At 40.8% G+C, this 14,104-nt stretch overlaps 1 protein-coding gene across 3 annotated transcripts in view; it reads right to left on the reverse strand.

The window, feature by feature from the left end:
• The window catches only part of vps13b (vacuolar protein sorting 13 homolog B), a 464,114-nt gene that overhangs the window by 386,621 nt on the left and 63,389 nt on the right, over positions 1-14,104 (reverse strand). For all 3 annotated transcript variants that reach the window (XM_030157727.1, XM_030157729.1, XM_030157728.1), the window contains exon 16: positions 11,579-11,703. In XM_030157727.1, the coding sequence (XP_030013587.1) occupies positions 11,579-11,703 (125 nt within the window). The remainder of the gene's footprint in view (positions 1-11,578; positions 11,704-14,104) is intronic.

A 14,104-nucleotide genomic window follows, 5' to 3' on the forward strand; every position in this document is an offset into this window, starting at 1 on the left:
GGACAATGCCAACAAAGCATAACACAAACGAAAATTTCAGAACTGCAGGGCCATATGTGGTCAGCATCTCACCATGACTGGGAGAATATCGCCAAGAGCAGCTGGTCCTAATGGTTTACACAGTGTCCCAGAATACAAGCTTGGAACCCGCACACACTTTCCAATATATTCATTTTTGTTATTACTCATATCCTCTATGGTGCTAAAAAAAAAAAAAAAAAGGTTTCCTTATGCTTTCCAAAACACAGTGAGACGGACATCTGCGGAGGCTAAAAGGTGGCCAGGAGATGTGGGTCAAGGTGTCTGGTCGGTCCAAATCAGACTCCCACTTGTGGTAAATCCACCAAATAAAAACTACAATGGGAGTTCAATGGAAAGTTCCACATGAACGACAACTGAAAATGTTTGTGAAACTGTCAACAAAATAGTCAGGTCACAATGCGCTACTTTCTCTTTTACTTATCAGGGTATATTTACAAAGTCTACGGCGATGCCAATGTAATCCATTACCATTTGACATATTTGTCAGATAGATAAAACAGATAGCCACCGTCTTGGGATTCGTGATAAGTTATCTAAAGTTTCTACAAATCATTCACTGTCACACCCTGCCTTAATTAACCAGTATAAACACTCCCTATCTCTCGCAGTTCAACTACTCAACTGCTATTGTTTTCCAATTTTCTGAGCTTCCTTGGAGGGAATCTGGCTGAAAACGGAGGGAAGAGAGGACTGACAGCTTGCACCTTCAGTCCTTTTTTTTTCCCCTTTGTGGTGTGGATTGATTTGAAGGATTGCAGAATTCCCCATCTCTCCAAGCCAAGGTCACTGAACCCTCTTGAAAATAACCAGAGTGAGTTATAGACTGCTCTCGAGCCCCCTCTTTTATCTTACTACAAAAGACTCACAACAGTGTCACCCAAAGCCTCCAAATGGACATTATAAATCATTCAACCACTTCACAAACAATAACACCTAAGAAACCGTCGCGGTGGATGGGAAAACCTGTCATTTTACAAGTTGGAAACCAATCAAGTGGACCCCTTTGCATTTTTGCAATGGAGATAATTACGCAAAAAGCCATTAAGGCAGAAATGCAGAAATACATGGTAACTATAATTGTTGGCAAATGTATCTGGTGGGTTTTAATCCAGTTAAACCCAATTGAAGAGCGCAAGAAAGAATTAGAGGGAAGTGGTGGTATTTATGTGAAAATCAATTCCATACCAATGTGCATTTCCTGCAGCCTCTTTTACTGATATAATTATTTTCATTAATCTCATTCCTTTCACTACAGTAATACATATATCTTACTAAAGTTTATTATTTCTGCCAAATTCACTGTGCTTTTTTTATTTGATAAATAGTTCTGTAGTGAAAGTTGTTCATTCTTTGGGATTTTTCCTGACTGCTTATTTGATTTGATTTTATTCCATGTTCTGAAATGTCTCTGTGCTGGATTTGATCAAGAATTTAGTGGCTGAGGTGAAGTCTGCCCATGAGGCCATAGCTCTGGTTTTGTGGTTTACGACACCAGAAGATGTTTCTGAATAATTAGTCCTGAACGGTGCAAACACTTCCTAGAAAGAAGCCCTCGCTCACTCTCACACATCAACAAGGCCCTCCCCTTTCTCCCATCTGGATCACCCTTGACCCAAAATACACACACATGCGCAAAACGTCACACACACAAGTACGAATACACGACCACGGCGAAGTCCGATCTCAGGAGAGAGCTTCATTACACAGGGATTACTAAAAGAAATGTTTTAATCAAGTTGTGCAGACAGCTGCAGACTGCGAGGCGAGAAAATGGCAATGACGTGGTTCATCGGCTGTTAAAGGAAAACACATCAAGAGCCCTGTGTAAGTGCATGTATAATGGCGTGTGTGTGTGTGTGTGTGTGTGTGTGTGGCTTCCTGCCTCTAACCAACATGTCCAGCTGTGCAGGACATGCGGTTCCATATAAGGACACACACAGATAGGACACTGCTGTCCAGAGACTGCAGACCTAACATCACATTTATACTTTCAGATTTTGCTTCCGGCTTTCACAGATCATACCGTCACTCCAACACATGCAGGGTCTGAAGATGTTGTCCTCAGTAATTCTCACAAAGTCTCTGACCAGATGGTTACTGACAATACAAACACACTCTCCTCCTGTGTGTGTTCTTCCCCAAGGTGCCTGTCTAAATAGAAGACATATTAATTTTTATTGTGGTAACCACTGGTGTTTCCTGTTCCTCATGAACAACTGTAGATTTGTCCTTAAGCAGTGATATTTGGATGGGACTCGTTTCTGGGAAGCGATGGAGCAGCACTCGGGCCTGGTTGGGAGAAGAGGACAGTGGAATGCACACCACAGTAGATGATAATCCACTCAGAGCTGATAATCCATCTACCCTTCCCTATTTCCCACTGTTTTCCCTCCCTCAAGCTTCAGTTCCTCAGATGACTAATTCAGGCATTAATAGACTCTTTCAGTCAAGTGAAAACATCTACAGCTGCTTCTGAGTCCACTTTCCTGGCTCTGGTTTATAAATTATATCCAAATATATCTTATGGTACAGTTAGATTTCAATAGATATTCGTAAGTCTTAGAAATATTGCAGCCTCCAATATTAACTTCAGGCATGAATTAAAACCATTGTTGCTTTAGGCTACCAAATAACATTTGTAATAATTAGTGCACATATTCTATAACTGAATAAATATGGTTTGAGTAACACCACTTAAACTAAAGCTGCGAGAAAGCCGTGGAAGCTTCCATTAGAACCGAGACGTCAATCATCTAAAGAACAAAGTTTGCTTTCACTGATGCCATTTCCTTTATACAAGGCTCCTCAATATGTCCATTGATCTCTGTTAGACATAAAACCAAATAAAACTGTCGGACACCAGATGTAGAGGAGAAAAAAAATCCATACCACAAAGTTGGTCAAAATACTTTATGGACTGTGCAACATGAAATATGATGTTTCAACTAGCAGCTTACAATCCTCTGCACTCCTGCACTTTGGAGCCAAATGTGGAACAATATTACATCATGTGCCATTCCAGACTTTTAATACACACCTGTTAATACATAAAGCTTACTTGTTGCGTTGTGCACATGCCACCCCTTTAGCCTCATCACGTGAAAATGCCCTTTCTGAAAACATTTGCATGGTTTTGTTAAACAGAGTCTAATTCATGTTAGGTTGCCCTCCTCAGTCAAATGACTTCTCCGCTGCACTTGTGGCCTCTGAACCACATCTTAAAGCAGAGCATGACCGCAGCCACCACACACTGATTTCAGGTCACTTAATTATCCTTCACCATCACATCTTGGAGCAACTTTAACCACGTCTTCTCGGTGGGTGCTTTGCTATGCGAAAAAAATAGTGCTTACTTCACAATGAATTCTGCTCTAATCAAAGTTGGTTTAGGAGCAAACCAGCTGACGCAGAAGCTGCATGTGTGACATCATTCACAAGATTTCTGTCATACATCATATAAATGTGTACTCAGGGCACATAAATGTACTTAGAGCGCAGAAATGGACTTTTCCATCCAACAGCCACTCCCAAATCAGTTTTCATCAGCCAAAATGATTATTCCAGTTCAATTTGTTAATGATATTGCCTGCCAAAATGGCCAGTAGACAAATGTAACAGCCATGGTCAATGTTCTCACCAGTGAATATTGTTAATGTCCTCGTCCACATTTGCTAAATTTGACTTGGATCTCTACGGCACACCACAGAAGGACACAGAAAGCATTTGTCCTCCTGTTCTTGGCTGTGCGTGGAGACATAGACCAGGAGCAGCTTGCTATGAATAACTATGAACAGAAGTAATGAGGCATTACAATCACACCAGAAGCCTCATGCCTCAGATGCCTCAAGCAGCTTTCATAAATCACAACATGAGCTAATCTGGAGTCTAGACTACAGGACCAGACATAGTAATGGACTTCTCAACTTCACATAAAAAAATCCTTTAGGTAGTGCTAAAAAATGAAGTAACCATTGACAATATAATGAACTTAGACCAATAATTACATATCAGGGGAAACCAACATTCTTTTCTATTCAGAAACATTTGGTAGGCAAGACAGCCTTTCGTGGCTATATAACATGCACCTGTAATGCCACATGGTTTAAGAAATTATCCCCTCAGAAATAGCTGAGCGAGGAACAGAGGCTGTTAAAAATGCCACATAAAAGCTGGCGTGGGGTTGAATTATGGCCTGCAATGCGACGAGCCACACTAGGCTGCTGCCGGTTTGCTGGTTGGTTAGTTGGTAGGCCCCGGTCTTGGCCTGCCTCCATATGCTCCTGCTGTCAGGTGGCCGTACATAACGAATATTATATGGTGTGAGCATACATGTGTGCGCTCACATGTGTGAATGAGGTTAGGTTTTAGAGAGATTGGTGCAAGTGGCACTTTTAACCTCCCTGTCCTTTTTGCTACCTCCCTCACATTTTTTCTCTTTTTTTTCTTTGTAGGCACCGGCATGTGTGGGATAACAGGTTTAACAACCAGATCCATTGAGACTTTCTGTAGAGTCCCTGTGAAACTGGCAGCTGCATACATTACCTTTCATTACACATAAGTACAGCCTGATGCCTCTCAGCAGCACTTTAATTCACTGGGAGTGAAGTTTATTTCAGAGGACTGTTGCTAACTAAATGACTGCTTGAGTTCTGTCACAGTAGCAGGGACTTAGAAAGTTTTGGCAATTTACTCAATTCCATCACCAAAGCTTATTTTTGACATTTAAAGGTGATATTTACTTATGTAAGAGTGCTCTAGGAATATTGCACATCATAGGTATGTTTTCCAAATGACTGGATACAGAAGGGAAAAAAAACACTTCACGCTAAACTAGCTCACCACAGAAGAGGATATTTAACACCAATAACCCTTCGATAGCTATTTTTACAGCATTCTTATCTTAGTATTTCTAACCAGCACCTAGTGTCAGAATTTAGGAAAGCTCCCACAAACCTCTGTTCTGCTGACAGTGATGAATTGGACCTGAGCTTACTGTTTAACAACAGCTAACACCCTCCTTCAGTTATATATTAGCCATAGTGATGCCCAAACACAATGTCACAGAGAGACGGACTGGACTATCTGCATCATTGTAGTTAGGACAACCAAATAACACACGCTGTTGGTTTGTACGTTCCAACCAGTGCCATTCCACAGACACAGACACAACAATCCCACCTGAAGGCTACTGCCCTCTTTCAACTCAGGGCAGAAACAAATGGGCTACCTTCTTGACTTACAGTGTAGTAGCTTGACATCTTCTTATATCTTAGAAAAAATGTGAGACACAGATTCACGATTCCCAATAAGGCAATTAAACTTAATTAAAAATAACTGAAACCCCTAAGATCTGTATAGTTTTCACCTTTGCCACAGTAATTGACAACCAATTCTGAATTCTAATTGAAGCAATAAATCATTCACCATAATTCTTTATGCATCAACATTATTTGTTACTCTCAGGGCCCAGACATGAACATTTAATCCATATACTTCTGTATCTAACAATGAAACAATGGCACAAGGCCTGCAAGTTACAACTACACTGGCAAAATATCAAAAAGGCCAAGCATCTGGTAGTATACAATGAAGTGACTGTCACAAGGAATGTGAAAACTCTTTAAAAAATGAGGTGAAACTTGATCCCAGACCTCCTGAGTAGTGGAGATGGTGCAAAGAATTTGATTTGCATCCCTGCTTCGTCAACACCTTCAGAGTTCATATTTTTCATCGCTGGCTTTATTGTACTAGAACTAGCAGTTCCCGGTTGGACACATTGATTTTGTTGTAACACAACCAAAAAGCAGACTGAGCAGTAGGAGGCCTGTGTTAAAGATCTGGGTAGGATTCTATTTTAATCTTGACTCTTTACTTATATTTTCTATCTCTGATTTTGTCTTACTCCACCTTTAAGCTTTGCGATTTCTCACTAAATCTTTAAAGGCCCAAAAGTGCTATTCAGGACTGCCCTAGAAGTAAATACATTAAAGTCTAATTAGCTAAATCCAAGGTCTGTAGATCTTTGAGGAAGATAAATGGATTTATCCAAGGTCTAACACTCACAACCAAATACTCAGTAAAAGCCTGGCGAGGCTGGCAAAGACAGCATCTCCAGTTAATGTACTTTCCCCACTTAAAGTCCCTTGCTGCCTACTATGGGAAGGCTTAGACTGCAGTCAGACCGGAGAAACTTGAGCTTCTCTTTGCACTGTGGGCCAACTCATCAGGAGAGGTGCTGGGTCTTCACAGATGCCCGGTGCCTCTCCAAATCCCCATGATCACCTGGCAGTCGTATATGCTTGGCTCAGGCTCCTGCACAATTTCAACACATCTAGTTGGTCTGTATGTGTGTAAGGAAAAGAGGGAGAGGAAAAAGAAGACGAAACTGCGTTGTACTTAAAAAGAAAAGAAAAAGAAGAAAGGAATAGGAATGTAAGATGTGTGCAAATGACATCAGCCTCTCTACTTCCAACTCCCAGCTACCATTCTCTCCTGTCACTCACCATTCCCTTTACAACAGAGTCCAGAAGCTGACAAATCTAAAGCCATCTTTTATAGAAGAAACTGGAAAGCTGCTCCAAGAATCTGCATAACAAACTACCAGGGGCTGACCTTTCTCTGTCTTGCCATCTTTCTGTCTCTCTCTCACACCTTCGCTAAGGTCTCAGGCTTCCCGTTTTTTCCCATAATGCCTTAAAACTTCAAACGCTTCCACAGCTCTGCTCAGTGTCTGAGGACAGAACATGTTGGAAAGTGAGAACAAGTGTTGTTATAGTTACATCAGTGCTGAAGAGCCGTCCCAAAACAAACATCAATACAGTCAAATTAAATGCTACCACCTGGTGGATTGCATCTTTTGGCTGCTCTTCTCTGTCACTCTGAGCTAAGTTTTCACCTCAGTGAAAGAAACTGACTCTCTTCTTGGTACAAACGGTGTGAGGGCGCTATTACTGTTTAGAGATGACCAAAAGCAGCCATTTTTGTCTTTTACTTCTTTTTCTCTCCTTTCTGTCAAACCTGCTCATCATCATTCTTACAGGAGCAAATGTCAGCTTTCATTAATAAGATCCTGACTGTCATTGTGCACTGGACTAGAAGTAAGACAGACATACCTGCCAAGGTCAAATACGAGTCACTTAAGAGTCAAAATGACAGGTTCAGAATGCATAATCCTGCACAATAATACCGAGGGTCATTATCATGTACAGGAAAGCAACTGACAGTGAAACAAACAGGCAACTATTACAGAATTTAACGAGTGCTTCTAACCTGTCGGAAAGTGTCGGAAACATCAAGTTGAATTTAGTTACTGAGGTGAAGAAAATGGGATGAAGTTGAAGTGATCAGCAACATGATCTCAGGTATTTTGTGCACACATATTCTGAGGAATGACTGCAATGCTATCACGTAGCTAAATATGTATTTTAATCATGTTAATACCCATTCGCTTCCATTGTGTTTTTCTGTTGTGTTTTTCCTAAAGGCTGGGTCATGAAAGGGCACAGAAATGAAAGTTCAATATTCTTTACAGACGAGAAACCTCTTGTGATTGTCAGAAAAAAAATAACATCCGTGTGACATCTGAATCCACTATTTAAAGGAGGCAGGGCAAAAAAAGAAGGCCCTGAGATCAAACAAGAAGCTTAGAGTCTCTTATTGGGAGCAGAGGGTACAGGGAAATGCACTCTCTTACACCCATAACCCCCCCAGATGAGGACGCCGTGGCCTGCGAAGCACTGTACAGCAGATACAGTGTTTGTCTGGAGAAGCCGTCAGGAAAAGGCAAAAACATCTGCAGGTCTTTGGCATGTTTAAATCTAAACTAATGGGGGGAAATGGATTCCCAAGATAGTACTCTCCGACAGGTTTTCCTGCTTTCAAAGGCGTACTAACGGCAAGGTGTTGGAGAGAGGGCAAAATGTGTGAGTGCCTTGTTCTTATGTCCTATTGGGGACTTCGACCTGAAAGCACAGTGACCCATGAGGACTCGAGTCATTATGAAGACAAAAATGGGTTCACAGGGAGAGCAGGCTTTTTGAAGGTTAAGACTTGAGCACTTTTAAAACAGAGATCCAGACCCATAATTATGCCAGTGCTGCCTGGCACTGAACCAAAAATAAAGGTTAAAAGTTAAGTTAACTCACTTCATTATCCCTATAGGGAAATTCAGTCTCTGAATTTTCCCCCATCCTAATAAACACACAGCATCTAGCATTAGCATATAGCACACATTACAAGCAGTGACCTGATATTGAAGGCACTCACGAACCAACTACTGATCTCCATCAGCACCGTGGTCAGGGACACTGATAATAGAATGCATATATACAGTCACAGAAAAAAATTATTAAGACAATCAAAAGTCATAAAAAACAATGGTGATGCAATCAAGTAGTAACTCCTGTGTGTATCATGTGACTAAAACAGACAGAAAAGAAAACACAGAATGCCTAAAAGCACTGTTTTGTCAGTACAGTGCCATAGCTATTGATGTAAGAACTGAAGTGATTTTGGTTATTATCAAGAAAACACGGAAAATGGATAGATATCAGCTCTGAAATTAAACTACTATGAGCTATTTTTGTTGTTATCTTTATATTTGTCCAAACAAACGCACCTTTAGTTGTACCAGGCATTAAAATGAACAAGAAATTGAGGGTAACATGGGGTGGTCTAATATTTTTTTTCTGAAACTGTATGTACCTGTTAATTAATGGCAGGGGAAACCCTTAGGAATCCAGAGGAAACCTGCATTGTGATTTTAGATACAATGGAGGTCAACAGAGAAAGTGCAAAATGTAAAATATCCATCGGAAAATGCAAACATTGTGGTCTTCCTTTTAAAACCACATTGGCAGAGGTCTTCAAGTGCTTGGTTCCTGCAGGTTTGCATCCAACAATTTCTTTAGGGATGTCAGCAAAACATCTCAACCTTCTCCTGCTGGCTTAAAAACAGAACAAAAATGCCTTCTGTTCCATGTTCAAACTTTTTATACAGAAAACTGAAGCAGAATAAAAGCACAATATTCCCACGTTGGACCAGCGGTGTAAAACAGACTTTGGTTTTAGAGTTATGGTTAGATTTCATCTTCCATTAATGGGTTCTTTCTTCTCTTTCTGTCTTTGTCCTCCCTCTATATTCCAGATGGCCTAATCCTTTCAATGAGCTGCTTATTCATTCAGTCCTTTCCGTTTTTTTTTTTTGGTTTCTTTGTGACAGCCTCTGCATTTAACGACTTATAAGTTGACCAAAAACATTTTCAACATGTTTTCTCTGTTCCCGTTTGTTGTTGTTAGTTTCCTTTATCCAGCGTCATTGTTTTTGGGATCCTCTTCCACTTCCTGCTACACCTGTGCTCTGTTGGTATCTTTGTCACCTCCTCTGTCATACTCTGGTCCTTTGCTTCTTGTCCTCTCTTCAACTCCAACCTTCTCTTTACCTCTCCCTGGGATATCCCCCGTGAGTCATCCTCCGTCTGGTGCAAGGACAGGGATATTGCAATATGTTTCATCCCCTTCGACAGCGTTGTCTTATTTTCCTTTCCTAGTGTTTCAAACCATCTGAGAAATTGTTGCAGTTGTTACTCGATGACTCTGTTTTTCTGTTTTCCGCACCAACCGCTGAGGAACTGGCTCATCCATCACTTTAAATACCCTCTGATGCACTGCCCACAAGAGGCTGCAATAGTCTACATAAAGTACAATACATGGGCTTAACACCGCAAAGACACACAACAAAGTATATCTGTTAATCCTGCATGTATTAGTCAATAGTGGACCCACAAGAAAATAAAAGTAGTGTTTATTTTTTTCCATTCAGTACAGACACACATGCTCATGAACTTCAATACAACTAAGGCAGACTGATGCTGATGATGCCCCAGTTTCTGTTAGTTCATTGTGTTGTGTGGAAGTTCAAATTTTTGAGATGGATCACATGTATATTTCATAGTGACAATATTTTGACGGTCCCAGCCTTCTGAGCTGAAAGCTGCCTGGAAACGCAGTCCAAACACATAAACAAAAATATTCCTCTGGGGAATCATAATACTGTTTTATGTTGTTTGAGCAGCCTAGTTATGAAGACTTATGGTCTCTACTTGGGATAGTTATGTGACCATGCACATGTTCCACTACCTAAAGGAGACTAGCTGGTCTCCCAATGCGGTTTTCAGATTCCCACCTGTATGTGGCAGATTTTTTACTGGAATGGTACTTTGGAGGTACCGCAAACATTCCCAGTCTGTGAACTGAACCAACAATGTTCCCTTTACATGAATGAGTCACCAAAGTATGTTGAGTTAGAACCTTCACAGCATGTCATGGCTTCACTGATCCAATATGCAGGTAAAGAACAGCCAATGGTAAGGATTATAAAACACAACATGACTAAAACAGTTTCCCTAGCGTGCATAACTTAGTGGAAAGTAAACTGAGGTTTCTCTAACAAACCCTCCTCTGCAGCTGACTGTGATCTGAACACAAATTGTTAGGGATGCACCGATACGAGTATCGGCATCGGCTCCGATACTCAGTGTGTGTACTCGTATTTGTACTCGGAAAAGATATCCGATACAAATGCACCGATACCACTTACGGCCATGCAACATTCACAGTTCTGTGCAGCAGGTACGCGGCGGTGGAATAATGTGTGGGTAGTGTGAAGAGTGTGGAGATTTTTCAAAATAAATGACAGTGATAAAAGTAACGCTGACTGCAAGTAACATTAAAGACACAGACAGATACGGACACAGCGTTCTGTCCGTCCTCTGCGTACATTCCATCCGTTTTCCAGGTGGTGGCGGATGTGTACCCAGACAGAGAATACCACCGGGAGTACGGAGCAGTGCGGACCGCTGCCAGCGGAAGTGAAAACAAAACTTATCACTCATTTCTCTTTTCTCTACCTGCTGAAGCTAAGCTTTTAAACCTTACTAGCGAAAACGCTGCAACATTAGTATCGCATTAGTGTTGCCTCTGTCGTCTCCATGTTTGTTATTAGTGACTTTCTTCTTCTTCTTCTTCTCAAAAAACTTTACTTTTCTTTGTAGTATTTGTCCAGTATGGTTAATTCAGAGCAGTGCCCCCTGGTGGATTAATTGAGAAACGTTCATTCCAACACATTAAATGTCAGTAGCAGCACTTTGTTGCAGTCAGACTAATGACGACAATAAAGCACATTTACAAAAGGAACTAAGAACTGGAATGGGATTATTAAGTACTCCTATCGGTACTCGGTATCGGCAAGTACTCAAATGTAAGTACTCGTACTCTGGAAAAAAGTGGTATCGGTGCATCCCTACAAATTATACAAACTTCTGCAGGTTAAAGTGGACTAAACAAACACATTTCATGCTGAAAGACTAAAGAATTACCATACACACCTTAAATAACATGCGCAAAGGCTTGCCATTTACCACAACAAGCATTGAATACTTGACAGAACACATATTTGAAGAAAGTCGAAATGTACTGACAGGCTTGATGTTGCTCATTTCCGCATCAACTCAACTCTGCATTGAAATGTCAGACTCACCAGTATGCAGGCATCTGGATCAGCTTGCCGTAGAGTGCGGTACTGAAGGAAGGGATGATGGGGATGAGAGGCAGGAAAACCCCAGAAGTGTCCTGGCACGTCAAGCCTGTCTGAAACCCAAACACCTGGACAAAAGGATGAAGACAGAAAGACAGTAAGTGACAGGAAGAGGGAAAGGCAAAGACAGTACATCAGTAGTTTAGCATACAGGGTGTCCATAAAGTCTCTTCACAATTTTTTTCTTTACTTTACTTACTACTACTACTACTTACTCTACTAAAGTAAAGAAAAGGAAAAAAAAGTCTCTTCACAATTTAACACATTTATTACAAAAGCAAATGAATAGACAAATCTGTGGAAATTATTACAAAATGAAAAGTAGATACTGACGGGTTTTTTCCCCTCATTTAATCCACCTCTATATGGCCACCATTATTTACATGAAGCGCATCAAGATGGTACTCGATTTCCTGCCTTGTTGGTTGTATCATTAGCCTGGCCAGCCATCCGTCTTTCTCGATGAGAAATCCGTCTGGAATCGCTGGGCTTGAATCCAAATATGAAGGCGGGACTAACAGGCACCGAGTAAACCAATCACAGATAAGACGGACATGACGCTTTCGTCAGAGAAATTTAAGAATACAGGGAGTAATCAGTAATTCAATCCTTATTTTTGAATCAAGCAAACAACCAACAACAGTTGAAATGAGATTTGCAAACTTGGAACTGACTTTGACTTGCAACAAAAAGAAGTTGGTCCATATGACACATTGCAAAACACCTGCTAACCCAGACTTGTGATTAGGCGGTATAGAATAGACTGTGCATATTTCACAGCAACTGGCTAAATTCCAGACTTTTTTCTCAGAATTGAATACACTGAGAAAACCAGATGGCTGGCAATGCTACTGTATCATAGCCTCATCAATGGCGTCAATGGCATCAGTGATCTTTTGCTTCAGGTCACTGATGTCCCGTATCTTTATTTGAAACATATAACAAACAAATATCTTTAACATATCCCCATAGAGAGAAATCCAGGGGAGTGACATCTGTTGAATGAGGTGTCCAGGGAATTGGGCCATCCCTTCCAATCCACTGGTGTGGAAATGTTTGATTTAGGAACCCACCAACATGCAGAACCCAGTGTGGTAGTGCACCATCTTGCTGGAAAATAATGGTTGGTTGAAGGTCACCCAGTTGTGGTGACACATATTCAGTCAAAAGGTCAAGGATAACATTTGCAGTAATTGATCTCTCGTTGGAGAAAAATGGACCAATGATTCAAGTGCACATGATCCTACCATATGATTAAAAACTTTGATAACCACTGAGTAAATGGAACAAATGTGATAATTATCTCATCAATTGCTTTTGTAATAAATTTCTTAATGTGTAAAGAGACATTATAGACACGCTGTATATCCAACTGTTCGACATGTCAGCTTTTGTGACTTCACCCATGTTATGAATAAAAACTGTTGGTCCGATTATAGTCTGAAATCAGCCATAGCGCAAAAGTGTGATTTCAATAAAAGAACAGATTCAACTCTCATTCTTATTTACTCTACAAACAGCTTTCTCCAAGTCCATTTTAAGTCTGGGTAGCTTTGTTATATCCCTGTACTGAATTATAAATCTGTTTAGAGACAGCTGCAGATTTCTTTTTCTCTTATAGTTTGTCAAGACACAATTATGTTCTCATTACTTAAGCTCTTGGTAGCAACCCTTCTCAATACAAACTGTACCGCAGCAGTTCCATTTACATATTGCCAATAGTGAACATGGTGGACGGTAATCCTGTTTAATACTGTAGGTAGTGACTGACGGCCGGACCCAGCTGTCCCGCTCATTTATGTGTTGCAGAGTGAAGGTCTACCAAACTAGTTTGCCGTGCAGATGTCCCACAGAAGACAGACAAAACTAAAATAATAATTAATTCATAGGAAACTGGGCTATGGATGTGACATTATAAACCATAGTCGAATATCCAGTTGCGTTGCGTGATTGCCAGATTCAGATGTAGACATAATACAAATCCTGCTTGAGGACACGAAGCCTGTTTCACCACAGCTTATTTGAGAGGACAAGCAAATTTTGCTGCCATTGATGGCCCAAAGCAACTTGAAATAGTCCAAGTTTTCAATTATGATAGGTGTATTTACTTCTGTGGCCTCCTGGTTTTGAAAAAAGGCCGATTTAGAATTCTTGTCCACAACCATGAAAAGTGAGACAATGGCTAAATGTTCCCTTAAAGACAGACGCTTCAGCTCTGACAGCCAGTGTCAATAAAACAGAGATTAAGATAAGCCTTAGTTTATACCCATTTCAAATCACTTCCTGAATTAGGTGAATTGTGGCCAGAGTGACCTCCACCCTGTCATGATCCCACTGCCGAAATCCAGAGGGCGAATTAATACCGAGGTAGATACAGATGCAGATTGGTCCATCAGTCAGAAGGAGCCTTGGCCACCGACTAGTTGACTGTTAACCCTGCAGTGACCCTGTGATAAGAACTACCAGCAT

This window comes from Sphaeramia orbicularis, chromosome 16 (genome assembly GCF_902148855.1).
Source record: "Sphaeramia orbicularis chromosome 16, fSphaOr1.1, whole genome shotgun sequence".
In the NCBI taxonomy this organism is placed as follows: domain Eukaryota; kingdom Metazoa; phylum Chordata; class Actinopteri; order Kurtiformes; family Apogonidae; genus Sphaeramia; species Sphaeramia orbicularis.